General features: G+C 45.6%; 1 protein-coding gene across 2 annotated transcripts in view; it reads right to left on the reverse strand.

The window, feature by feature from the left end:
• Positions 1 to 26,789, reverse strand: part of LOC115089622 (phospholipase B1, membrane-associated-like) — a 296,793-nt gene that overhangs the window by 67,817 nt on the left and 202,187 nt on the right. For both annotated transcript variants that reach the window (XM_029597713.1, XM_029597714.1), the window contains exons 12-13: positions 9,850 to 9,941; positions 8,069 to 8,150 (exon numbers count right to left, since the gene is read on the reverse strand). In XM_029597713.1, coding sequence (XP_029453573.1) covers positions 8,069 to 8,150; positions 9,850 to 9,941 — 174 coding nt within the window. The remainder of the gene's footprint in view (positions 1 to 8,068; positions 8,151 to 9,849; positions 9,942 to 26,789) is intronic.

A 26,789-nucleotide genomic window follows, 5' to 3' on the forward strand; every position in this document is an offset into this window, starting at 1 on the left:
ATAAGTGCAAGGTGATGCATATAGGGAAAAATAACCCATGCTATAGTTACACAAGGTTAGGTTCCATATTAGGTGCTACCACCCAAGAAAGAGATCTGGGCGTCATAGTGGATAACACATTGAAATCGTCGGTTCAGTGGGCTGCGGCAGTCAAAAAAGCAAACAGAATGTTGGGAATTATTAGAAAGGGAATGGTGAATAAAACGGAAAATGTCATAATGCCTCCGTATCGCTCCATGGTGAGACCGCACCTTGAATACTGTGTACAAGTCTGGTCACCGCATCTCAAAAAAGATATAATTGCGATGGAGAAGGTACAGAGAAGGGCTACCAAAATGATAAGGGGAATGGAACAGCTCCCCTATGAGGAAAGACTAAAGAGGTTAGGACTTTTTAGCTTGGAGAAGAGACGACTGAGGGGGGATATGATAGAGGTATTTAAAATCATGAGAGGTCTAGAATGGGTAGATGTGAATCGGCTATTTATTCTTTCGGAAAATAGAAAGACTAGGGGGCACTCCATGAAGTTAGTATGTGGCACATTTAAAACTAATCGGAGAAAGTTCTTTTTTACTCAATGCACAATTAAACTCTGGAATTTGTTGCCAGAGGATGTGGTTAGTGCAGTTAGTATAGCTGTGTATAAAAAAGGATCAGATAAGTTCTTGGAGGAGAAGTCCATTACCTGCTATTAAGTTGACTTAGAAAATAGCCACTGCTATTACTAGCAACGGTAACATGGAATAGACTTAGTTTTTGGGTACTTGGCAGGTTCTTTTGGCCTGGATTGGCCACTGTTGGAAACAGAATGCTGGGCTTGATGGACCCTTGGTCTGACCCAGTATGGCATGTTCATATGTTCTTACAAGTGCTCTTATTTTAATTCATTGATTTATGGCAGCTGTCTGTGCATTGACTAGATTGTAAGCTCCATGCAGCTTCTATGTGTCTATACAGTGCTACTTATATATTGTAGGACTATATAAGTGTTTAGTAGATTCTTCTTTGAACAGTGGCCCTTGGATGGATTTTTTTCTTTTTGTCTTTCAGGTTTTTTTTCTGTTGTGACTATTGGATCTCTCCTCTGTTGGGAAATTCTGCTTTATTTGTGTCATTGCAATCATATTTTGCGACTGGAAGAATCCGTCGTCGCCCCCCCCCCTCCCCAATATCAAGCTGATAGACAGAAATGAAGATTATAAGGTGACCATCATATACAGTGTTGTGCATACATAAATCATGTCTGACTGTTCTCATCTACAACAAATGTAATAACCGTCGGTCATTGCAATGTTCAACTCTTTTTATCAAGCAATATTTATAAGAATGTTTATATGCATTTGAAAAAAGAGAAACAGACATCACACGTCTTGGAAGGTGTGCCCCCTATGCTGACACTGGCTTAGTGTTTCGAATAAGTCTGCATCAGGGATACAAGAACAACCTTCAGAATCAGCTTAAAAGAACAAAATGTGGCTCAGCTGATTTAGCTTCAGCTTATTGAGACACCAATGTAGGAGTGTGAGATGGCGATTGCGTATAAAGTAAGCGCATTGTTGCGATCCCTCCTGCTGCGCCACAGGAGGCATCTTACCGTCTCTTCTGGAGGCCGCTCCGAAGCCAGGGCCTCGCCTGCGAACTATCCAGGACTTGCTCCAGGGCCTGGGAGGCCTCGCTGTTCTTGAGGCCTGCCTGTGGCTTGCTTGGCTGTGTTTGGAATTCCTGGTTCGGCCACGCCCTTCTCCCTAGGGGCCGGCCCGCAGCACTCCACCGCAGTTATAGGGCCGGTGAGGGGCGGTCCAGGTGAACTCCTCCCAGGGAGTTGCCTGCATACAGCAGTATAAAAGGACTTTCACTTCAGTTCCTGTTTGCCTTCAGATTGGGTTCTACAGTTGCCTGTGTTTTCTGACCAATCCAGGTCCTCCATGGTCTCGCTTGTCTTGACGGCTCCCTGTCCTGTGTCTGCCTGTTTCCTTGATGTTGGTTCCAAATGTTCCTAGATGTTTGTTCCTGATCCAGTTCCTGATGTTTCCACTTGCTTCAGACTGCCAGGAGTGCAGTAACCTGCTTCTTCCCTGCGCTTGTCCCATTCTCAGCGTGGTCCGTGACCAGCCTTCCTGGGCTGTGTAGGGTGCGCAGTGGGACAGGGTGGTCCACGACCAGCCCATGGGGTCTGCCCATGTCAGTGGGCTGAGTAGGGCGCCCTGAGGGACAGTGCCAATGTCTTCCTTCCTAGCCCCGGTCTATGATGTCTCCGCTTCAGCCCTCGTCTATGATGTCTTCTGTGTTCCAAGGACTCTGTCTGCCCTCATCCTCAGTCCGGCCTGCTGTCCAATGCCGTTACCCAGCGGCAGGTCCGAAAGGGCTTGGAACAGTCGGAGGACCGTTCATCAATCAACATTGCGTTGTTGGTTGCTGTGGGCGTGCAGGTGCGGTTGAGGGTCAGACCTTGTTCTCTATTCCTTGCTTCAGCTATGCCGCGCCTAGCTCTCCATGCTTACACTGGCTCACCTCCCACGGTGTGACTTGGGGCTCCACCCTGAGTCTCTCTGTGGCCCAAGGGCTCACTACACCTGCTCTAGAGGCGACCGCACTCCTCGCGCTCGCAACAGAAGCCGAAAGGCCTCCAAGCCCTCGGTTCATCAGCAGCGTGGAGGACACGCTCGTAACACGCATAAATTGAGCATCTTGACAGCTGTGTGAATAAGGCAAAGACTGGCTCAGTCCTCGCGATATCCAGAAATGACAATCAGCTGGTAAGTAGGACGTCAATCAAAAGTGGCTAGAAAAGAGGACATGCTGTATCTGAAAACACCGAAGCAATACATTTCAGAATGTATGCCAGGCAATTTTCTCATTCCTGCCTATTGGGATCACTGTATTTAAAGTAATGATCCAATATTATTCACGTCTGCTCAGAAACTGCGGTGTATTAGCTCCTCGGGGTAAAGGTTGCACAGTTTCCAAAACTGTCCATTTCAGCTGCATGAAACTGTCCTTGTGTCAGACAATATTGAACAGTAGGTGCTTATTTCTTAGCTCTATTAATACAGCTTCTGTGCTCTGTAAGCCTGACCCGAATAGCACGGCCACTGCGACCAACATATAAAAGATTGTAGAGTAAATATAGTACATTGCACATTTTACAATTGGTAGCATCTCTAAATCGCACTGTAAACCCTGTTGTAGGGTGTTTCCACGGCTGTATCAAAGAAATCACACTCACCAAGTGGTCATTGTGTAGTTAGAACCTTCTGGGAGAGAACTGTCCTTACCACTCCGTCTTTGATATTTTTACCACGTATATATGAAATCCAAGGTTATATTTGAAAGCATGAATGCATGGACATAATATGCCAGTGTCATCTCACCAAAACCGATATCTTAGGGGCTAAATTGGAATAGCCATTACCGCTGTGTTGGAGGATCACGTGCTGGCAGGCTTGCCAGCGCGTGCAAAAGGTAAGATAAAAGTCACGGGGGGGGGGGGGGGGTTAGAGTAGGGCTGGGGGGGGAAAGATAAGGGGAAGGGGTGGGAAGGTCAGGCTAGGGAGAAGGGAAGTTCCCTCACAGGCCGCTCCAATTTCGGAGCGGCCTGGGAGGGAACAGGGGAAGGCAGCGCGGCTCGGCACATGCAAGGTGCACAATTGTGTGCACCCCCTTGTGTGTTGTTGCGTTCGTGCCTGTTCTTGCCCTCGCTCCACCCTCTCTACCTCTGACGCGACTCCCTTCGGGTCTGATGGACAGATGCTGCCACGGCTTCTCCTCGCTGTTTCTTCCTGGAGTCCCTGGGCTGGCCTGACGCTGCGGATCCGCCATGTTCCTGATGACGTAGGACGTGCACTCGCCCGTGCTCCGAAGTTTATACCAACAAGGGTGCGAACCTCGGGGGCGTCCCCCCGTAGTGACATCATCTACTTTCAATATAAAAGGTCTTTTCTTTTGTTAACAACTCGAATTAGCAAGGACTCCATTTGGACTTACTTAGGCTGTCCAAGCTACTTGCACCACTGCTCTACCTCTTCGAACTAACCAGGGGTACCCGCTCCTCGGGGGCCCCGCTCTCTCCTCTTGTTTTCAGATTGCTAAGACGTGATCCGGTACTTGCTCCTCGAGGGCCTACGTTCCTGAACGCTCAGAGGACTCCCTACTGCCTGGAAGCGATCGCAGATGTGAACATTGTGAGTTTCCTTTCCAGTTGCATATAGGAACCGGTACTCGCTCCTCGAGGGCCCATGTTCCTAGAACACTGAAGACTCTCTTCTGTCTGAGATGCTGTCACAGGTACGGAGATCATGAGTTATTACAAATTGCAGATAGGAACTGGTACTCGCTCCTCGAGGGTCTATATTCCTAAAACCTTATGAAGACTCCCTTCTATTACAGAAGTTATTTCATATACAGCTATTGTGAGTTCTTATTACAGTCTGCCTAGAAACCATTACAGAGATAATTAACTGTGAGTTACCATCGCTCTCTCAGAGCTGTTCCTGGAACCAGGTACTCGCTCCTCGAAGGCCTAACTCTCTCCAGCTACTGAGCTTTATTAAGATCTATGTGAATGTATCATCTACTTCTGGTTATGTATCCAGCATACCCTGTCTACTCACTATCTATGAGTCTCTCTCTACAGCTCAGCTAAACCCGGAGATTACAGTTCCAGGATCTGAGGGACTTCGCATAACAGATTGCTAACTCTGCCTTTGTGATGGGCGGATTCCTAACATGCATTGAATGAAAAAGAATTTTCTCCAATTTGTTGTAAATATGCTACTTGCTAACTTCATGGAGTTTCCCCCCTAGTCCTTGTATTATCCAAAAGAGTAAATACTGTTTCACATTTACCCATTCATGTCCTTTCATAGACCTCTATCATATCCCCCTTCAGCCATCTCTTCTTCAAGCTGAACAGCCCTAACCTTTTTAACCTTTCTTCATAGGGGAGGCATTTCATCCCTTTTATCATTTTGGTCTTCAGTCTCTGTACTTTTTCCAGTGGAACTATATCTTTTTTGAGATGTGGCAACCAGAATTGCACAGTATTCAAGATGCCCATGCGCTTGTTTTAAAATTGACCTTTAAATGAGGATCCGGTGGACCCGGAGGCATCCAGTTCAATTTAGGTCTTACTATTGACAGATCTGAACAGGTTGAGGGATTCTTTGGAAAGAATAATTTGACTTCTAATGACCTAAAAAAATGATGAATGAATCAAAATCCTACATTCAAAAGGATCATGCTCGGTAGTGGGAACAAAAGATAGTCCACGGTCCAGTACTCATATCTGAGGCAGCGTTAAAGTGAATTGAGATATATTGCTCACTGCCAAGTCTGTCTCAGTTGGGATTGAGTAATCAGTCCTTGCCATGAATTTTCTTCTACAGCTGAATCACGGTAAGGTCTCCGCATGTATCTCGCCCTAAAAAAAAGGAACAGATGAAGGAGCAGCTGGAGATGTTTCCATTGAATCATACGATCCACCAGAGGAATGGTCAGAAGAGGTGAAGGTTAATCGTTTTTTTTAATATTACTGCTTGACTGTGCAGAATTCTTGTTTTAACCAAGGATAATTCGAAGAAGCAGCATAATCTGCAGTTTCTGAACAGACGTGAACAATATTAGATCACTATTTTACATATAATAATCCCACTCAGCAGGAATGAGTAAATTTCCTGGCATACATTCTGAAATGTATTGCTTCGGTGTTTTCAGATACAGCATGTCCTCTTTTCTAACCACTTTTGATTGACGTCCTACTTACCAGCTGATTGTCACTTCTGGATATCGCAAGGACTGAGCCGGTCTTTGACTTATTCATGCAGCTAACAAGATGCTCAATTTGTGCGCTTACTTTATACGCGATCGCCATCTCACACTCCTACACTGGTGTCTCAATAATTTGAAGCTAAATCAGCTGAGCCGCATTTTGGTCTTTTAAGCTGTCTCTGAAGGTTGTTCTTGTTTCCCTGATGCAGACTTATTCGAAACACTGAGCCAGTGTCAGCATAGGGGGCAGACCTTCCAAGACGTGTGATGTCTCTTTTTCTCTTCTTTAAAATGTATATAAACATTCTTTAAAATATTGCTTGATAAAAAGAGTTGGACATTGCAGTGACCAATGGTTATAACATTTGGTGTACCTGAGAACGGTCAGATATGATTTATGTATGCACAACCTTATAATTTTCATTTCTGTCTCTGTCAGCTTGACATAGAGGGGTTGGGTTTTTTTTTGCTACATATTGATTGCTGACTTTTTTTTTTTGTTAACTCTAAGAACCTCATAGTTCTGTGTCAAGTTTATCTTGTGTTAATTATGAAAATTGAAATTGAAAAAGTCTGACAAAAATAAAACACAAGCAAGCTTGTTTCTGCTCTTTGAGTTATCTGCTTTTGATGGTCTTTGGGCTTGGCCAGTATGACCGACAGCTCCTGCTTCCCTGCAGGCTCAGAGCTTGCTTCGGGATCTTTTATTTTGTTGTTTTGTCAAATTCTCTTATCTGGAAGAAGTTCTGTCATGGCATCACCACACAGAAAGCTTTGCATCCTTGATAAGGCGGCAATCGAACAAACAAATAAATAAATACTTTTAAAAAATGCTCTGTGTTTAAATTTTAAGCGTTTAAATGGAGGTGGATTTTCAGCCAAATTTGGGAACCTTTCAGCAGAAATGTTTGCTAAATTTGTTTACCTAAAACTTAAGAACTTAGATTTAACCCTGCAATTAATTTTCCTATAATTAGGTGACTAAAGTGCAGATTTATTAAGTTGCGTTAATGCTTTACCATGTGATAAATACCTCACTGCATGGAAAATGTGCAATATTTCAAATATCGGGTATTATCTTTCTTCTAGAAAATCTGACACAACATGGGTATTAAAATTAGTTGATTTGCATGTAAATGCAAACAAATGCATCTGGACTTTGATGCATGTTCCCATGCTTCTGAGCTGAGGCCTTAAAGGGGCCATGCAGTGCTGGAGTGCCCCATCCTGGAGTCATCCCTTCATCCCCTGAGGAAGCCAAGGTTTATAAATGAAAAAAAAAAAAAGGTCTGTTAGCCCTTCCCCATTACAAAACTCTTGCCTTTCTAAAACAAAAAACAGACCTTCCCACCCCATCCACCTTCAGGCCTCTGGCATAGAAGGGCCAGAGTGACCCCTATTCTCTGGGACTGACATTATTTCCAAAATGCTGCTCTCCAGACTTGGGTGTCCCTTTGCCCCATTATATGACAGAGGAAAAGATCACTTGAGGCTGGCCAGCAGCATTTTGAAAATGGAGTCCTAGAGCATAGGGGGTGCTCCAATTTTCTACACTAGACCACCATTGCTGAAAGTAAGGGGGCTGGAGGGATCCTGGCTTTTTAGAAATGCGTGGGATTTTGGGATGGGGCAGGACTGACTTACAGACTTTTTTTTGTTTAATTTGTAAGGTGTGGCAGGAGTGGGAGGTGGGATAGGGGGCTGTAAAGATCCCCACATGTTTCATAACTCCAGAGGGGGGGAGCACCAGGGGCTTCATCGGCCCCTATAAAAGATAGCGGCTCTAGGATGTGGGGCAGCCATCAGGTGGGGTGCTCTGGAGTCAGCTAAGCTGCAGTATTTTTCCCAGCATCATTTTACCACCAGAGAAAATACTGCAGGATTCACAAACCTATGGTACTCTGGGAAAATACTGCAGCATAGTAAATAGAACCTCAAGTTAGGTGACTAGTGCTGAAAATCTGCACTTAACTTTACTCCCTGCCCTGACTCCACCCATGTAAGCTGCCCACTTTTTAAGCACCTAAATTTCACTATCTAGTGAAATTAGGCCTCTAAATTTAATGACTCGTCCCGAGTCTGATTTAAGTTCCTAACTCCCAAATTTAGGCATGCAAGTCTTTTAAGAATAGACCTCTAAACAATAACCATTCGATAAGCATGTGTGGGGTTTTGATAAGGAGAGGCTGGTATGTGCTGGGATGAGAGAAACTGGCATCTATTTATTTCTTTTTTTGCAGGAAGCCTGTAGTTCCCTTGACCTTGCATCACTGGTAACTTTTGGATAGAGGCAGAATCATACCTGGAATAGGGCATTCTGTTCCAGCAGCTCTTGGAAATCTAAAGAATTATCTTCTGGTTCGACTACACAGGGGCAAAGGAGCCTGCCATGAGGAAGAGAGGTCCATGTTCAGTAAGGCAGCCAGCAGACATCTTCTCCAGCTAAAGTTAGGTGGATAACTTGTCCCGGACATTCAGCAAGGCCAGTTAGGTTTGAAATTATCCAGCCTTGTGTATAGCTGGATAACTTGCCCCTTAACTGTTTATATTCAAAACAAATACAGTTAAGAGGCATTTTATATGAAAAAAAAATGTAAGTACGTGCTTATGACTGAAATCTCACCCTCACCCCTCCCCACAAAAATATAATAAATGACTCTGCCCCCATCCCAACCTAACCCCCTCCCAGCCACCCAATACCTCGAGAAAAGAAAGCCTTCTTCCTGGATCGCACATTTCTAGTGCAATCCTAGCTGCTTTCATTGTGGCTTAGCATAAACTCCAAGCTGCAAGCTCACTCTTCCATTACATATTTTTCACAGTCATTTGGAGGGGTTTAGAGAGTTTGGGGGTGTAGGGAAAATTGGGCTACAAACCCACACATAACTTTTTTTTTTATTCATGTACAGTACCATTTAACTGGATATATTCTGAATATATCTGGTCATACGAAGCCGGATAACTTTAAACCTGCTCTGAAGCAGATCTAAAGTTATTTATCTACTGTAACTTAGTCAGATACATTTGAAAATCCACTAAGTTTTCCAGATAATGTAGAGCTGCCCAGGAATTCCTTTTTGTTTGATCTGGCTAGATTTTAGTCAAATAATGATTTATTCAGCTAAAATCTAGCCAAATAGGTGCTCAAATATTCAAAAAGTTGCCATTTAGCTGGATAACTTGTGAATTTTCTGGCTAAAGGGCTTTGAAAATTGGCCCCAAAGAGTTATGACCCATGCCACGATGGCGTTCTCATGGGCATGTTGACTATAGAAGACCTTCTAGGGTGTAGGCTACAAAACTGACTGGCCAGGTAGCCTTATAGCAATGCACTGGAGACTTGGGTAGGGGCTTCTTGTCCGATGATGTCTGGAAGTGTCATGGGAGTGATGTGTGAGGGCCTATGAGAACAATTCCGTGTGTGGTGGTAGTGCCATATAGATAACAACCAGGACTGGCTGTTAGGACAACGATTGGGCAAACTACTGTCTATGGGCCAGAACCAGCTGCCCTTCCCTTTATTTGCAACCTGCCTACCTCATCACGTTCTCTTTTGTATCTGGGCACTGCCATGCTGCCGCCATCCTCTAGCAGCCTGCCTGACATTATCTGTGATGTCATGACTTTGCCCATGTCAGTGCAACATTGCAGGCTGCTGGAGGACGGTGGCAACATGGAAGCAGGCTGGATACAAACAAGATCGCGACAGAGGACATTACCAGAGGGAGGAGCCCGCAGGCCAATTTAAAAACAAGATGCTGGGTTGAACGAGTTGAACTCGGCAGGCATTTTTACTCTCTTCCCTTTTGTTTCTGTGACTGGTGAGTAGAAATTCTTATTATTGGGGATTTTTGCCACTCTTGGTGCTGCGTTGGTCTTCTCTCTGTGTCTTGGGGTTTCTTCTTTAGACCATTTTCCAGGGAAGCTCCCCCACCATCTCAAGAACTCCAGGGGGGACCATTCCCACTTAAGGAGCTCCAAGGGAACCTCCTTTCCCACCCATGCCTGTTGTGCAGATGAGAGCCAGTAATGTGGCCCCAGTTAAAAAAAAGGTTTTCCCAGTGAAAATGCAGTGTGAATTACTTTAGAAGCACACAGCTCGCAGATCCTTTAGAGAGGTCCCGAACTCCTTCCATCCAGAATATTTGCACCACGTTGATGATAGCTCGTGGCAGCTAAAAAAGACACAAAACATGTTAAGTGTTCACTGTACTAATGCCATCCATAGATCTATCTGTAATGGCTCTAGACTACGGATAATAGATGACATTAAAACAAGAGATTGCTGCTCTGATTCATATTGTTTTAGTCCTGTTTCAAAAGGATTCTGGGGCTTGTAGTCTCATTCTATCAAGAATCAATAAACAGGATTACAGGACTAACTTCTCCAATACTCTGAGATGAGCATTAACACAGTAACATTAAAGATAACGGCAGAAAATACCCAACCAACTCTTGCAGTCTGCCCAGTTGTTCCTGTCTAGCCCGCTACAGCTCTATCCTAGCTGTCCGCCATAGAGCATGACCATTTATAAGACAGCACTCCTTATCAAGACAGTTTGTGTTTTCTTCCTCATTTGTACTCCATTATCTGAGGCAGATGGGTATGGAAGATCCACACCCAGCACCACCCCTCCATTCTAATGATTAACCCCAATGTTTTGTAATAATATAAACAGCTACCAATACTGGTGTGGCTGTTTCCTGAATATCCAGCTTTCTAGGTCCTTTCCATGGCCAAACATGTGTTTCCAGTAGGACTTTGGAGGTCTATATTGAGTATTCAGGTGAGTGGTAAAACTATTTGGATAAATTTACTTGGCTAACTTTCCCCAGATCTTCACTGGAACATATCTGGATAAGTGTTCCATTGAATGTATCCAGATAACATTACCTGGAAAACATTATCCAGGTAACTTTAGAGCAGGTATTTTTTCAACCAGACTTACCTGGCTAACTTTGTCCATGTATTCAGCACTACATGAGCAAAGTGATATTGTGCTCTGGGAACATCTCCAGTACTGCCTCTTTGTAGCTGAGTAAATTTTATGTTAAAAGGCAAAGTGTAAGAATGGTAGAAGTATGATCTAGTGCTACTATAGGGCATGGGGTAGTCAAGAGGTAACCTGGACAGAATAGTGGTGTTAGGATTTGTGGGTTTAGTGAACCCTTGGCCTGAGGTAAGTATTGTTACAGCCTGAGGGGAGGAACTCCACAGGTCCTCACCATTGGGAGGCGTGGTCAGCAGTAGAAGGAGACACAAAGGTAGTATGGCATAGTAACAGAGTCTATGGTATGATGACGTAGGCACTGCCCCGAGGAGCGTGAAGTGCAAAACAGGTGGCTGGTGTAGAGATGTACCATTGACAGAACTGATTAATATGATGTAACCAATTAATACTTGATGCTGAAAAACATATAAATGAAAACTGTTGTATATAATATTTATATATAGTGAGTAGAGACCTCATATATAATTTAGTGGAGGCAACTTGCTGTTTACTCACACTAATTAGAGACAGTTCTTATTTAATGTACCCTGTAATTCCACAGGTACATTAAATCGCTATCTTTGAGTTGTGTATAATCATGGATCTCAGTCACAGTGGGTCTAACTCAAACACAGATGCCCGACACGTCTCGTGTTTCGTCGGCTGCTTCATCAGGGGCTGGCACTCTTTCTTTAAATTTACTAAGGTGAAAAAGCCGGTGGGCCTGAGCCTACTGGCCAGAGCCCACCCCTTAACGGAAGCGGCACCCGCCGCAGAGTGTGGCGGCACGACGAGGGAAAGGGGACGAGGGAAAGGGGGGGGGGGGAGAGGGGGAAGGAAGGTCGCCCGAGGGGGACGCGTCACCGGCAGCGACAGTGGCACGGGCCAATGACGCGGCGGCCCCCTGAAAGGGCCGCGGCAAGGGCGAACCCGCCCTTTTTCCAGCGAGCGGGCTAGCGCGAAGGACGGGAGGAACGGGAGCGCAAGCGAGCGAGACCATCGGGGAGGCCTTCGCCGACAGCAGCAGTCATTCGCGGTAACCCGGCACAGCAGCGACCCGGACGGCCCGAGACCAGCGCGGCGACAGCAAGGGAGTTACCAGGCACATCGCAGCGCGGCGAGCCACGTTCCCACCGCGTGAGTGATCAGGCACATCGCGACGACCTGGACGGCCGGAGAACAGCTCGGCGGGCGTCCCAGTGGACACAGCTGTGATCCCACGGGCGTTCAATTTTGCAGGCAACAAAAAAAAACAAAACAAAACAAAACGGGGGAGCGGCTGCACGAGAGGCTGGAGCAGGCAGGGCAAGCCACGAGGGAGCCAGTGCAGCAGCAGAGACGGACCAGTTACAGCGTCCCGCGACCACCCCCTTTCAATAAATAAAAAAACGGAATTGCAAGTATTACAAATATGTTTAGATATCTAAAAAAAACAAAAAAAAAACGTGTATTGCAAGTATTACAAAATGTATGAATATGTTTAGATATCTGATAAAAAAAAAAATGTGTGTGTACAGGAAGCGGAGGCACATGGGTCATAGGGGTACATGGGTCACAGGAGCACACGGGTTTCTAGGGGGCCCGCTGAGGCCCTGGGGGGTGGGGAAAAAGGAGGGATTAGTGGTGCTCAGCGAGGGAAGAGCTGCGGGCTATGGGGTTCGGACAGGCGGGGGGCGGGATTAATAAGTTATGCAGGATGGGGCAGGGGACTGTTAAGGCCCGTATACTGTACCAAGCCAGGAGCTATGCGGACATGCCCATACTGGATAGGCAGGCCAGCCTGGCGGCGCAAATGGTAAGTGCTAGGTATTGCTATGGGGCAGGATCCTGGTTCTAATCCTCCACCAGGCCTTTCATTCCTCCAGTAGGCTGGAGCTTGGAATGCAGTCTCGGGGCCTTCAAGTTAGTAGCTAGTATAGGTTAGAGTGAGCGGGCAAGGGCAGCTCATGACGATGGTAAGGTAGGATATTGTTGGGGAAGTTTGGGGCCACAGCTGGGACTTACGGTGCAAGCAGTACAATTCCCCGGGTGAATTAAAAAAAAAAAAAGAATTATGAAATGATGAATGTTCAGTTGCATTTCTCAGTTGTCAGATACAGTTAATTATATATTTACAGAACTTACCTTACCAATAGAGCTTGAGGCGACAATCGAAGGAGCATCATGCCACCCCGCAGAGTAACAAGAGCAGTTACAAGGGCCAGAACAACAGGCTGTAGCCAAAGGCGGATGAGAGCCTCGGATACGGAAAAAGTTGGGAAAGGAGCGAATCCCAAAACCGCAACAAGGTCGATGGTTCGTGGCAGACAGCAGACAAGAGGAGAGACCAATGGAGGAAGAAGGGGCGGCAGAACAGTCCGAGGAAATAAAGAACAGCGGAAGGAAGCAATGGGAGACATGGAGGAAGGCGAAGCAACGAGGAACGAGCTCGAGGAATCTCCAGGTGATAACACCAGAGGGAGGACAACATCAGGCGGATGGGGACGCGCGCAACAGTATACCGGCAGCAGTGCTAACGGCCAGCATGACAACGAAACGGGGTATCCAAGCTACCAGGATGGCGAACCCCGTCGGCAAGACTATTACGGCTACGGTAATCAACCAGACCACCCTTGGCAGTACCAGGACAGTGCTGGCCGGAACTATAGAGCAGGGTGGGGTTCGGGGCACCAAGCCCCATATCCCTCCTGGAACGTGATGAGACCATGGGACGGTCCACATAGAGGGGAATCGAGCCAACAATCCCAACCACCATGGGGATACTGGGCACCCCCGCCTCAAGGACCGCCATATTTCCAAGACAGGGAACAAGGAACCGCTTCGGCGCAATGGGTGAATGGTCCAGCATGCAGCTACGAGCCAACAGCTAGGCCTGGTACAGACGACCCGGCAAGGGGAACATTAGACGAAAACATAAGCGGGCCGGCACGACCAATGGAGGACGACAGACCGTCAGTACTCAATGGACGGAGGATGTCCCAAGGCAATGGCAGCCCAGAGGAAGGACCATCCACAAGTCAGACAGCTCGACGGGCACAGACCAAGCAAGGCAGTGCGGGTGAGTGTGGGGACAAAGCAGGGGATATCGGGCAAAGGTCATCATCGTATGCGTCAGGGCACGCGGGTGACGATAGCCACTTGAATGCTGATAGAAGGAAGCGCAAAGCGAAGCATAGGCGCAGGGCTAGCACAAGCTCGGACAGTTCTTCAGATACATCCTCTTCTGGTTCGGGGTCTAGCAGCGAGCAACAAGGCCCTAATAAAACAACTGAGAAAGAGTTGAGGGGACCCCCAGCACTCACAACGTTATCCGAGCTTTGGGAGGAAGTGCCCAGGCATTTGAGAGAGAAAATACGACAGAAGAAATATATAGACATATTTAGTATCCTGCACGGGCGGAGAAAATCCGAGGACCGGAAGAAGTCTAGAGACGCTACAACAACGAGGGAAAAGGAGATGAGAATCCCCAAGAATATTGTTAACTGGTTGAAGGCATTTTTGTATATGACCAGCATGGTCGGGCACAAGGATAATTCACAATACGGGCCCATGCTAGCTTATGCAGTCAATATCCTGCGGGCATACCAGCAACACGAGGGCTGGTCATGGCTGAATTATGATGAAAAGTTCCGAGATAAAATGGAGGAGAACAAGTTCATGACATGGGAACTCAGGACGTCAGCCTATGGATACAACACATGACCTGCAAATCGTCAGATCAAGGAACGAGAGCGAGAAACTCGCGAAGAACATCCCCCTCCAGACACGCCACAAGGCAGGCGGTGGCTCATGATAACACGTGCTGGAGATACAACAAAACAGTTTGCATGTTCCAAGACTGCAAATTTAAGCACGTTTGCACAAATTACGCAGCCCCACATCCAATGATCAAATGCCCAAAGAAGGTGGTGACCGGGAGTAAGGCTAAACCATCATGAGAGGATGAAATTTGCAAAGGCACCGTCACCGGTCCAACTCAAGGCAATGGAACCATGGCTACAGATTTACCCAGACAGGGAGAAGGCAGGCAAGATACTGCAAGGTTTTTGGGAAGGCTTCATAATCCCATTTCAGGGCAAGATACAGGGGGCAAAGACCATCAATGCTCCATCGGCATCGAAGTATGGAAACATAGTGCTAGAGAAGATAGGAACTGAACTAGCACTCGGGTGCATAGCAGGTCCTTTCACACACCAACCATTTCAGAGCATGTTTATCTCACCCCTGGCAGTAATCCCGAAGAAAGAAGAAGGGAAATTCAGGTTAATTCAAAATTTATCATTCCCACCAGGGCAATCGGTCAACGATCACCTCCTGCAGGAGGAATGCTCGGTGCAATACGCATCCTTTGATACAGCAGTGGCGTTGCTCCGCACGTGCGGACAAGGGGCTCTCATGGCAAAAACCGACATAGAGTCCGCCTTCAGACTTCTCCCAGTACACCCAACCAGCTTTCCTCTCCTGGGGTTCACCTTCAATAACGAATACTACTTCGACAAATGCATGCCCATGGGATGCTCGGTCTCATGCGCATACTTTGAGCTTTTCAGCTCATTCTTGCATTGGGTGGTAGCAAACAAGACAGCGTCCAAAAACATTATACATTACTTGGACGATTTTCTATTTGTGGGCCCACAGGACACCAGCACATGTGGCGAATTGTTACAAGAGTTCCAAAGAGTGGCGGAGGAATTTGTAGTCCCTCTCGCTGACGGCAAGACAGAAGGTCCAACCACAACCTTATCATTCCTGGGAATAGAATTGGATTCCAGGCAAATGATAGCAAGATTACCGGAGGAAAAAGTTACAAAACTACGCAACATGATACAACAGACAGTAGCAGCAAAGAAAATAACGCTACAGGTGGCGCAGGCCATCCTTGGAACACTGAATTTCGCATGAAGAGTGATTCCCATGGGAAGAGCTTTCATGCGAAGATTGGCAACAGCAACTGCGGGGATACGGAAACCCCACCACTACATACGAGTATCGAAGGAAATCTGACAGGATTTCAAGATATGGAGCTCCTTCCTGGACAACTTTAATGGCATATCAGTAATACAGGGTCCCCCATTATCTACCAAGGATTTGAACCTACAAACCGATGCGTCAGGAGGGTGGGGTTTCGGCGCTATATGCCAAGGAGCCTGGTGTGCAGAACCATGGCCAGAGGAATGGAGGGAGAAAGGACTGACGAAGAATATAACCTTTCTAGAGCTCTTTCCGGTATGGGTAACATTAGTACTGTGGAGCGACAGACTAAAAATCAAACACATAATCTTCTGGTGCGACAACATTGCGGTAGTGCACGTTCTGAATTCACAATCGGCAAAATGCGCGGCAGTAGCTAACCTGTTAAGGGAGGTGGTGTTGGAGGCCTTACGTCATAATATAACACTAAGAGCACGGCACGTCCCGGGGGTTTTAAACAATGCGGCGGATGCTCTCTCTCGTGCTAAATGGCATTTGTTTCGCAAGCGGGTACCAACAGCAGACGAAACAGCGACCCCGATGCCGGCACGATTATGGAGAATTGGTCAGCAACAGCAGGGGAACTACTCCGCAGATCAGTAGCACCATCGACGTGGGCAGCCTATTTTCAAAGTTACGAGGAGGTGACTAGCTTTTTTATCAAACAAGGTTGGAGACGGGGGCCAGCCACAGAAGAACTCATGATCAAATTTATAGCCACCGCGAAGCAAGAGGGAGTTTCCAGGAACACAGTCATCAGGCACCTAGCCGGCGTTGCATTCTTTTTCAAAGCATGGGGGTGGGGCGATCCCACAAAATATTTTATTATAAAAAAGATGATGACGGGATGGGCAAGAAAAATCGGCCCCACCAAGGACGGTCGACATCCCATCACACACCACATGTTGAGGATGTTATGGACAGCGCTATCAGAAGTTTGCTCAATGGCATTCGAGACAAGGTTATTCAGACTGGCTTTCTCACTGGCTTTCTTTGGTGCTCTCAGGGTGAGCGAATTGGTGGCCTCCAACAAGGCTGACAAAGGGGACACCGGTCTGCTACGAAGGAATGTTGAATGTGCAGAAGAGACACTGAGTCTAAAAATACACAGGTCCAAGACCGACCAACAAGGAAAAGGCACTACGCTATGGCTCAAGCGAGTAGCGGGATGTAACACCTGCCCAATCTCGAACGCCCAAGACTATTTAACAGTGTGTCCGGAGGGCAAAGAGCATCTACTGCTTCATCAAGATGGCTCCCCTTTAACGAGATTTCAATTTGCTGCAGTATTAAAAGCAGCAGTTCGGAAACTCGACTGGGACACGAAGAAGTTCAGCTCGCACTCCTTCCGAATAGGAGCGGCCACAAGTGCAGCGCAAGCAGGATTGGACAAGGACGTCATTAAGAAAATTGGAAGATGGCGATCAAACGCCATTAACACCTACGTGCGGTTAGACAAGGTGGACGCTACTTATACTAACCAGCCTCATTAATTATATTTTACAGGGCAACAACGGATGCAGCGACTAGCATGGATTGTTGGCCACTCGTACATACGATGGGCAGCAAAGCGGGCGATCGGACGACCCTATGGACAACACCTGGGTTTGGCAGCGCAAGGGTGGGTCATCACATGGACAGGAAAACCCGGCATGTGTTGGAATCAGTTATTGCCCTTGTTACGGCGCCTGAAGGAGGACAGGGCGGCTCCAGATGTGTTGATCATACACCTGGGGGGCAATGATTTGACTTCACTAACATGCAAGATATTGATAGCAAAGATAAAAAGTGACATAAATGCAATTGGTAAATTATATCCGAACACCACATTGGTGTGGTCCGAAATTATACCTAGACCCAAGTGGAAAGGCTCAAAACTATGGAACAGGGGAAGGAAGAAAGTCAACAGGCAGTTGGAGGTGTGGACAAGCAAGAGGGGTGTACACCAGATAAGGCATAATTGGGCAGAAGACATGTGTCCGGGATTGTTCAGAGAGGACGGGATACATTTATCCGACATTGGCTATGACATATTTAATAACGAGTTGCAAGATGCATTAGAAGCCTGCATAGCAAAATAGGGGAATGGGAAAGGCCGCAGCTAAGGAAGTAAGTGGGGGAACACGAGGCAAGGGTACCCCTACCTCGTGTCTTGGTGGTTACCCGGGCCGGTTGAATATAATTGTATGTGGTGCCGGCGGCATCACTGGACGGCGTGGTAGCCGGTCAGCGCTTGGGGAGGCGCAGGAAAGGTAGGGGGTGCAGAACGCACCAATGGCGGGACCCCCGTCTGGGAGCGGGGACTCGGCGGGGACCCACGGCTAAAAAGGACGCCTGGCTGAGTACGGCGGGCGGACAGTGGTAGCACATTCGGCTCGGGTACACCAGGAAATTTATTAATATGTTAAAGAAATAAAGCTGCGGCCTTTTTGACACCAATTACAGTTTCTGAGTATTTTATATTGTAAGAGGGGAGAAAGGAAGGTATTTACGCCTTGAAAAGGAGGAAAAGGAAAATCCCCAGAGGCAGGGCCGCCGAGCGCGGAGAGCAAGTGGGGACTGCTAGCGTTAACGAATATTTGGTATCTGATATTTGTTGATGTATGGATTGAGTATATTGAGCGTAGTCCTGAACTACAACGCTGCCTCCCTTATCAGCTGGTTTAATTACAATTTGTGAATTAGATGCCAGTTGTTGCAATGCTTGTTATATGGAAGTAGATTTTTTTTTTAACAGTAAGTAACAGAAGGGGAAGATTTAGCATGAGAAGATAGCGATGGGTAGGCTTGTAGGAAGAGCCAGGATTTGAGTTTTTTCTTGAATTTGGGTGTGGAGGTTTCCATGCGTAGGTTTGGGGGCAAGGAATTCCAGAGGGTGGGGCTGGCAAGTGAAAGGGCTCTTACTGTTAAAAAATACTTACTGTTAAAAAATACCTCCTCACAATTGTCAGGCCTCCCTTCCCTAATTTTCAATCCCAATTTCAGAATCAGTAATTGTAACGAACTTATTATTTGAACCCTGTACATAGCCTCTCCTATAGTGATTTTTATCCCCCTCTCCTAACGTAAGCTACCCCTAGTTGAAGTTATCAGCTAAAGTATTTGGTTTATTGATTTATTCTTGTTGACTGTTCCTACTGTTCATTGTAAAGGCCTTGCCTATTTTATACTTTGGTTATAAGTTATATGTAAACCGATGCAATGTGCAAACAGATGTCGGTATATAAAATCATTAAAAATAAAATAAATAGATAAATTAATGTAACGTTTAGATGTTACTGACTCAAAAGTTTCAATATCTTTAAGTACCAAATCCTGAAATGTAATAATCTGAGCATCCATCTGTTCATATGGAACCCATTTAGACTTAGGTCGGACCAAAGATTGTGTGTCCGATGGAATTTGATAGGTTGCACAAAAGAGCTTAATCTGTAGTTTCCTAACAAAACGAGCTATTGAAATGCGGCTTTCAAATGGATCATGAGTGGTATGAGGGACAAAAGATAACCCTAGGTTAAGGACTTCTTCCTGTTCTTTAGTAAGAGAGTAATAGGATATGTTTATTACAGCTGATTGTGTTTTGTTTTCGACCTGGTTTGAGGCCCCTCCCATTGGGCATAAGCCTGAGATATGGGATCCTGTTTGTATGGACGATGATATGTCTGAGATTGCCATCTTCCTCTCCGGCCTCTGCCTAAAAAAGGCTGGTATGTTGATCCTCTTCTTTCTAGGGGGCTCACCCCCATCTGAATCACTAGAGCCACTGCTATCAGAATCCTCAAATGTGACATGTTTACCACCTTGAGTTGGATTTTTATTTAACCAACTATATATATTATTGGTGGGTCCCATATGGACAGATGGATCCTCAGATTATTACCTTTCGGGATTTGGTACTTAAAGATATTGAACATTTTGAGTCAGTAACATCTAAATGTTATGTGAATTTATCTACTCTCTTACAACAAGCATTCACAAATTGCAATTAAACCAGCTGATAAGGAAGGCAGCGTTATAGTTCAGGACTACGCTCAATGGGGTGGATTTTAAAAGAGTTATGTGTGTAATCCTTAACCCCCCCCCCCCCCCCCCCGCGTGCGCCGAGCCTATTTTACATAGGCTCGGCGGCAAGTGCAAGCCCCGGGATGCGCGTATGTCCCGGGGCTTGCAAAAATGGGTGGACTGGGGCGGGGCCGCAGGCGGGGCTGTGGTCCGGGAGCATGGCCGAGTGCCCCAACACAGGGGTCTGTGTCGGGGCCTGGTGCGCTGGGAACCAGCGTAACTCAACAAAACAAGGGATTTAGGTAGGGCTGGGGGGTGGGTTAGACAGGGGAAGAGCATTTTATAACATCAGGTGAACATTTGTGCACGCTGGGTAGTGCGTACAAATGTACCTCACGCATGCAAAATTTAAAATCAGCCCCAATATACTCAATCCATACATCAACAAATATCAGATACCAAATATTACCGAAAATTAGATGAAGATCTTACATTGGGGTTACAACAAATTATTTAAAACATGTTGGAAGAAAAAAATACATCATTTCTTACTCGTAAGGAACATACTTTTTTATTGGTCACAAACCCCATGATTCCTGTCTTATATGGGGTTCCTAAGATTAATAAAAGATTAGATAATCCACCGCTACGACCAATAGTTTCGAGCACTGGGTCTCTATTAGAACCCTTAGCTATTTTTTTGAATAAAATTTTACAGCCCCAAGTAGAAAATATGGCATCTTATGTCAAGGATACCACACAGATACTTAACAAGTTAAAGAATATTGAACCAGTTACTAACATTACTTATATGGTTACCATGGATGTAGTTTCTTTATATATAAATGTAGCACAAGAAATAGCATGACAGATTATTCTTGACACTTTGGAAAAACAGCAGAAAATGAGAATTCCGGTTTCATTTTTATTTTCCATTGCAGAATTAATCCTCAAACATAATTATTTTTTGTTTGAAGGTCAATTTTATTTGCAGATCCATGGAATTGCCATGGGCTCTTCAGCAGCCCCTTCAATAGCGAATTTAGTAATGGATCACTTAGAAAGACAATTCATATATGTCTCATCATATTTTTCACAGATAATTTCATGGATGAGATATATAGATGACCTTTTGTTCTTTTGGAAGTCCGATGAATCATCATTGAAAGAATTTTTGTGTTGGGTCAATACGATTGATGAACATTTGAAATTTACTCATATATTTAGTTCACAAGAAATTACTTTTTTGGATATTTTGATCACCAAAGTAGCAATATGTTTGAAACAACTATTTACCGCAAATCCACAGAACAGAATAACCTCCTAATGTATCATAGTTTCCATCCTACCTCCTTTAAAAAAGGTCTGCCTGACAGCCAGTTTTTTAGGCTACGACCAATTTGTTCTGCTGAGAAGGAATTCAAATATCAAGCCCAATTATTGGCTAAAAGCTTTTTTGAGAGAGGTTACCCTTTTCAAGTGGTTCTGCAAGCATATAGACGGGCGAAATATTTACCTCGCTCTGCACTTTTGCAATATCAATCCAAAACATCATCCCCTATGATGTATGTGTTTTACAGCATTCAGAAAAATCTCATTTAATATCAGCAAGCATTAGACGTCATTGGTATATTCTACAATTACATCAAAATATTTTTTCTGATTTACCATTCTTCTCTTATAGAAGGGGTAGAAATATCAGAGACCAGGTGGTCCGCGTTATGACTAACACAACGAGCTCTGAGCCCATTACAGGTTTTCATGGGGCATGTAATGGGTGTGATATGTGTGCACAAACAATTTCTGGCGCAATTTAGCAATATCCACATACTGGGATACAATATAAAAAAAGAAAAATCACAGATTGTACTTCCAGTAATGTTGTCTACTTAATACAGTGCCCTTGTCCACTCCTGTATATAGGACGTACCAGCAGAGCAGTGAGGATTTGTTTAAGAGAACAGAGAAGCAGGATTAATACTTTCTATTGGGAAGCTCCAATGGTTAAACACTGCGTTGAATATTCCTATACTTTTCAACAGTTGCAATAGACAATGTTGGATCAAATAATTGGTTCAAATAAGGGAGGTGACCTACACCATAAGTTGAATTATTGTGAACAAAAATGGATTTTCGAATTATCATCGTATGGCCCTTCAGGTATGAATGAATCGGTGGATTGGTTAACCCTAATCTAACGTCATAGGTCTGCATTTTTCCTATTGGTAGACAAGCCTGTCTAGTTTTTAAATTTGTGATTGGCTGGTAGCAATATCCTGTGATAGGGTTTAAATAGAGCCCTGGAAAATCAAAATGGAGGATCGTATTTGGGAAACACTGTAGCGAGACTGAAATGAGCAGAACGATTTGAAAATCTGAGGAGAGTATGTATGGCGATTCATCAATGTCTTTTTTGGCTGTTATAAGTGGTATGAAGGGTAGTAACTATATGTTTTTTCACCTTAGTAAATTTAAAGAAAGAGTGCCAGCCCCTGATGAAGCAGCCGACGAAACATGAGCCGTGTCGGGCAGGAGACTCTACTTGCTGTTCTCAGCGTTCATCTGTTTCCGCTCAACTCTCAACTCTCAGCTTGCAGCTTCCAGCAAAAAAAGGATAAGATAAGTTGCCAGCGATAAAGCGCTTAGCAATGGTTGATAAAATCAGAACCGCGTGTGTTTTTGAAAGAAATTGTCTGTTCATCTTTCAAAAAAATAGTGTTAAAGCAATTGCCGACAAAATCCTTAAAGTATAAGAACATTAAGAAAGTAAAGGAACTGTGTGTGTTCTTGAAAAAATTAACATTTGCTCATTTCTAAGAAGAGCTCATTTCTAAGAGAAAAAAAAGAAAGAAAAAAAATTTTTGTGAGTGAGACCCACTGTGAGTGAGACCCACTGTGAGTGAGACCCGTGATTATACACAACTCAAAGATGTCGATTTAATGTACCTGTGGAATTACAGGGTACATTAAGTAAGAACTGTCTCTAATTAATGTGAGTAAACAGCAAGTTGCCTCCACTAAATTTATATATGAGGTCTCTACTCACTATATATAAATCTATATAAATAAAAATGTTAAATAGTTTGAACCAAATCGCTAATCTCAGCAACCACTTAACCGATTGCGTTCAAATTTGGACACAAGTTTCACCTCACATACGGCAAGGATCTTCTACACTTACATTACATATATGTCACACAGGAGGCTGGGAAAAAAATGTTTAAATTTGATTCCACAAAACAGCGACATCTGGTGGACATAAGCGGAAGCTCTTACACCTTGCACAAATGCTCACACCCCACACACACGTGACCAATGTTTGCGATTCACACAACCTCCGAGCAGACACAAATCCACCCTCCTCACACCCCTCCGCACACATGCCAATTGTACTTATTTCACACACCCTCAAAAAACACACAAAAACCCACTAAATACCAGCATGCTACACCGGGAGGCCACTCACATGCCACATGTTGGCAATTCCCTCACTCTACGAACTCACACACAAACACCCTCCTCACACCCCTCACGCACATGACTTTTCTACTTACTGCCCTCAACCTCCGAACGCACAGAAAACTGCAGAATAGTTCGGACTGCTCCAGCGGGGGGGGGGGAGCAACACCGCTCCGGGACACATCGCATACACTACGGCTGTCGGCTGCCAGCATTCAAAATGGCGCCGACGGCTCTTTCCCTTACTAGGACACTCGGGAACGCCAATAGCGGCAGTAGCCCATGTGACATAGTAAGGGCGAGGGCCCGTTGATGCCATTTTCTGAACTGGCAACCGGCGCACCTTCGCCCGTACTATCTGAGCGAGACGACTGCTCCCATTGCTCCACCTCGAGGGCCCGGCGCCAATACTTCCATGCCGTAACCAACGCCCGCTCCACCGACTACTATTTTTGAAAGGTATCGTCAGGCCTGCAGGGGGGGGGGGGGGCGTGGGGATGTTCTATTTCGCTGGCCTGGGGGCCGGCGAAATAGACCAACAGAAACAGAAATAGACTAACAGAAACACAACGTTTCTGTGGGGATTACTTTGGGGTGCAAAGAGGGAGGGCATACACAAAATGTAAACACAATGTTTCTGTAGGGATTACTTTGGGGTGCAAAGGGGGAGGGCATACACAAAATGTGCACCATCTCCGAAAGGTTACAAAACAGCCCTCACCAGGTGGGGAGTCACTGAGGTGACAGTGAGGGGAGGGAGAATGAGGAGGGAGGTAACTGTCAGGGGAGGAAGAATGAGGGGAGAGGTGAGTGTGAGGGGACAGAGTTGGAGTGGGGACAGGGGAGGGAAGGGGGGAGTGACCAAGGGGGAAGAGGTTGAGTGACTGAGCTAAATGAGCAAGGGGAAGAGGCAGGGAGGGCAAAGAACGGAGCGGGATGCCAGTGGCCAGTGGTAGGTGTTCCACCTTCATGGAGCGGAAGGATGGAGGGCTGTCATCTCCCAATTAAATTAAAAAAAAAACAGAGATGGGATCCATCAGGTCTAGAGGACGCATATAAAGAGCAGGTAGTAAAACACTGCACGGTGCGGCAGTTGCCACAGAGGCATTCACGGAGCAGGATGCCAGTGGCCAGTGGTAGGTGTCCACCTTCACGGAGCGGAAGGATGAAGGGCAGCCATCTCCCAATTAAAAAAAACAAAAGAAAAAAAACAGGGATGGGCTCATGGGCTATAGGTATTACCAATTATTAGGCTTTTCAATATTTGATGATAGTTAATGTGACTTTCAAGGCATACTTCACTTTCAATGCATATCCAGCATAGCTCCCTGCTTCAACGACAGGGGAGAAGAAAAACTAATACTTCACACATATCCAGCATTGCCCTCTGCTTCATGGCAGAGAGCTATGCTGCCGCTTACCCAACTAATCAAACTTAATATTTCACTTGGAAGCAGCTCCATCACTGCTCTCTACATTAATAGTGGGGGTGAAAGGGAATTAGAACATAAGGTTACTAAGAGCCAAGAGAAACAGATAAGTATGAGAAAAAAGAAGTGTGAAGCTTGCTGGGCAGACTGGATGGACCGATTGGTCGTCTTCTGCCGTCATTTCTATGTTTCAAAGAATCTGACTCAGCCACTGCAACGCGTGGCAGGGGTCCACTAGCATCCAAGGCCTTTAAATCAGAGAAAACCAATCTAATTGGTCATTAAGTCCCATTGGTTGTTCCGTGTGGAGTCTGAATATCCATGCTTGTTCTCGGCGATTAAGCACTGATTGTCCACCTTGACTCTCCGCAATACTGTCAATGATGGTCTACCGCAGGTGTACGTGGGTCGTACTAGTAGGGCAGTTAAACTTAGAATAGCTGAACACCGCTCTCGTATCAATAATGCAAACATTACAGCTCCCATTGTATAGCATTGTTTAGAACAGCAACACACATTTGAACAACAACTGCGGTGGACCATCATTGACAGTATTGCGGAGAGTCAAGGTGGACAATTAGTGCTTAATCGCCGAGAACAAGCATGGATATTCAGACTCCACACGGAACAACCAATGGGACTTAATGACCAATTAGATTGGTTTTCTCTGATTTAAAGGCCTTGGATTGGCTTGCCTAGCATCCAGGAAGTGGGTTTAAAGTTAGACAGGAAGTAAGACAGAGCGAACAAATGCCGTCAGGAGAGTGAAGGAGAATGGAGGTTCAAACAGAGCACCGTAGAAAGTGGAAATTGATTACCGAAGAGACCACCGAAGAAGAGAATGAATGCACCCTGAGGAAGACAGCTTGTCGAAACTTGCGCAAGTCGGGAGTATAACAAACATTCTTGCAAGCTAAGTAACAGCGGCGGTATCTTGACGGCTTTAAAACAAACAAACAGTTGGAAAAAGTGCTAGTCACAGAAAGAATTCTTTATTAAATAATAGAAAATACAGACATACAAATTGAGCATAAAGGAACGGGTGGAATCCTGTGTTTCATTATAGCAATTTTAAAATAAAAACAAAAAAATAAAAATTTGATTAAAAATTGGAAGGTGGTTGGTTGTTAATGATTACATCATAAATATGGCACCTGGATGGTGACTTGAAATATATGAAACAATCATCCATTATCCTTAATTATTTCACTTTATTAAATATAGTAGGGATGTATTATAATAATTAAAGTTGCTGAATGGTTATACAGGATATCATCTTTTATAATTAAACACAAAAACAGACACCGGGTGAACATTTGGTGTATGGTATATTGTACTCACTTGGTGAGGATCTTTTGGATGATATTTGTGTAGAGACGTAGGCATTGCCCCGAGAGTGGGAAGTTCAGAGCAAGTAACTGGTGTAGAGACTTAGGCACAGATCATAGACACAGCCCCGAGAGCGGGGACGTGTGGAACAAGAGTCTCTGTAAATTAGTTCCAGGGTGACCCTGAGGAGCGGGGAGGCCAACAGGCAGGACCTCTGGAGAGGCACAGGGACCACCCTGAGGAGCGGGGAGGTCTGGAGACAAGTCTCCCGTGAAGCGCACACAGGCCCCCGAGCCAGAGTCCAGGAATCGAGGTAGAGATCCAAACAGGAGCGGACGTCCGGGCAGACAGGCACATGCACCAGCAGTGAAGGAACTCATTGCCAATTCGATTAGTGCAGGCCCCGGGCGGTGCTTATGAATCCCGGCTGGTGATGTCATCAATAGGAGGCGCCCCTGAGGTTCCCGCCATAGCGTCCTTAAAGGTAGTCTCAGTGGCGCATGCGCGCGCCTAGGAAGACTCAGGAGGCATGGAGGTTGGAGGCATCCCAGCCGCCATGAGAAGTCCTGGGAGATAGGCGGCATGTGTCGGGAGCGGTTGGCCACAGCTGCAAGTTCGCCCGGAGAGGAGAGCAGGGCCACACATGACGTGAGTTGGGTTGACCGCAGGTGGCTGCGGCCGACAATCATAACAAGTGGTTATAACTCTAAAAGCAGTGCTTTGACTGCACTGGGCTTCCAAGAAGGCATTGGGGTAATCTGCATGGATTTCCATGATTAAACCCAAATTGTAATGAGCATGGGGATGCCGGATAAATTAGACAATTACTTCACTAGTTTTG

This window comes from Rhinatrema bivittatum, chromosome 4 (genome assembly GCF_901001135.1).
Source record: "Rhinatrema bivittatum chromosome 4, aRhiBiv1.1, whole genome shotgun sequence".
In the NCBI taxonomy this organism is placed as follows: domain Eukaryota; kingdom Metazoa; phylum Chordata; class Amphibia; order Gymnophiona; family Rhinatrematidae; genus Rhinatrema; species Rhinatrema bivittatum.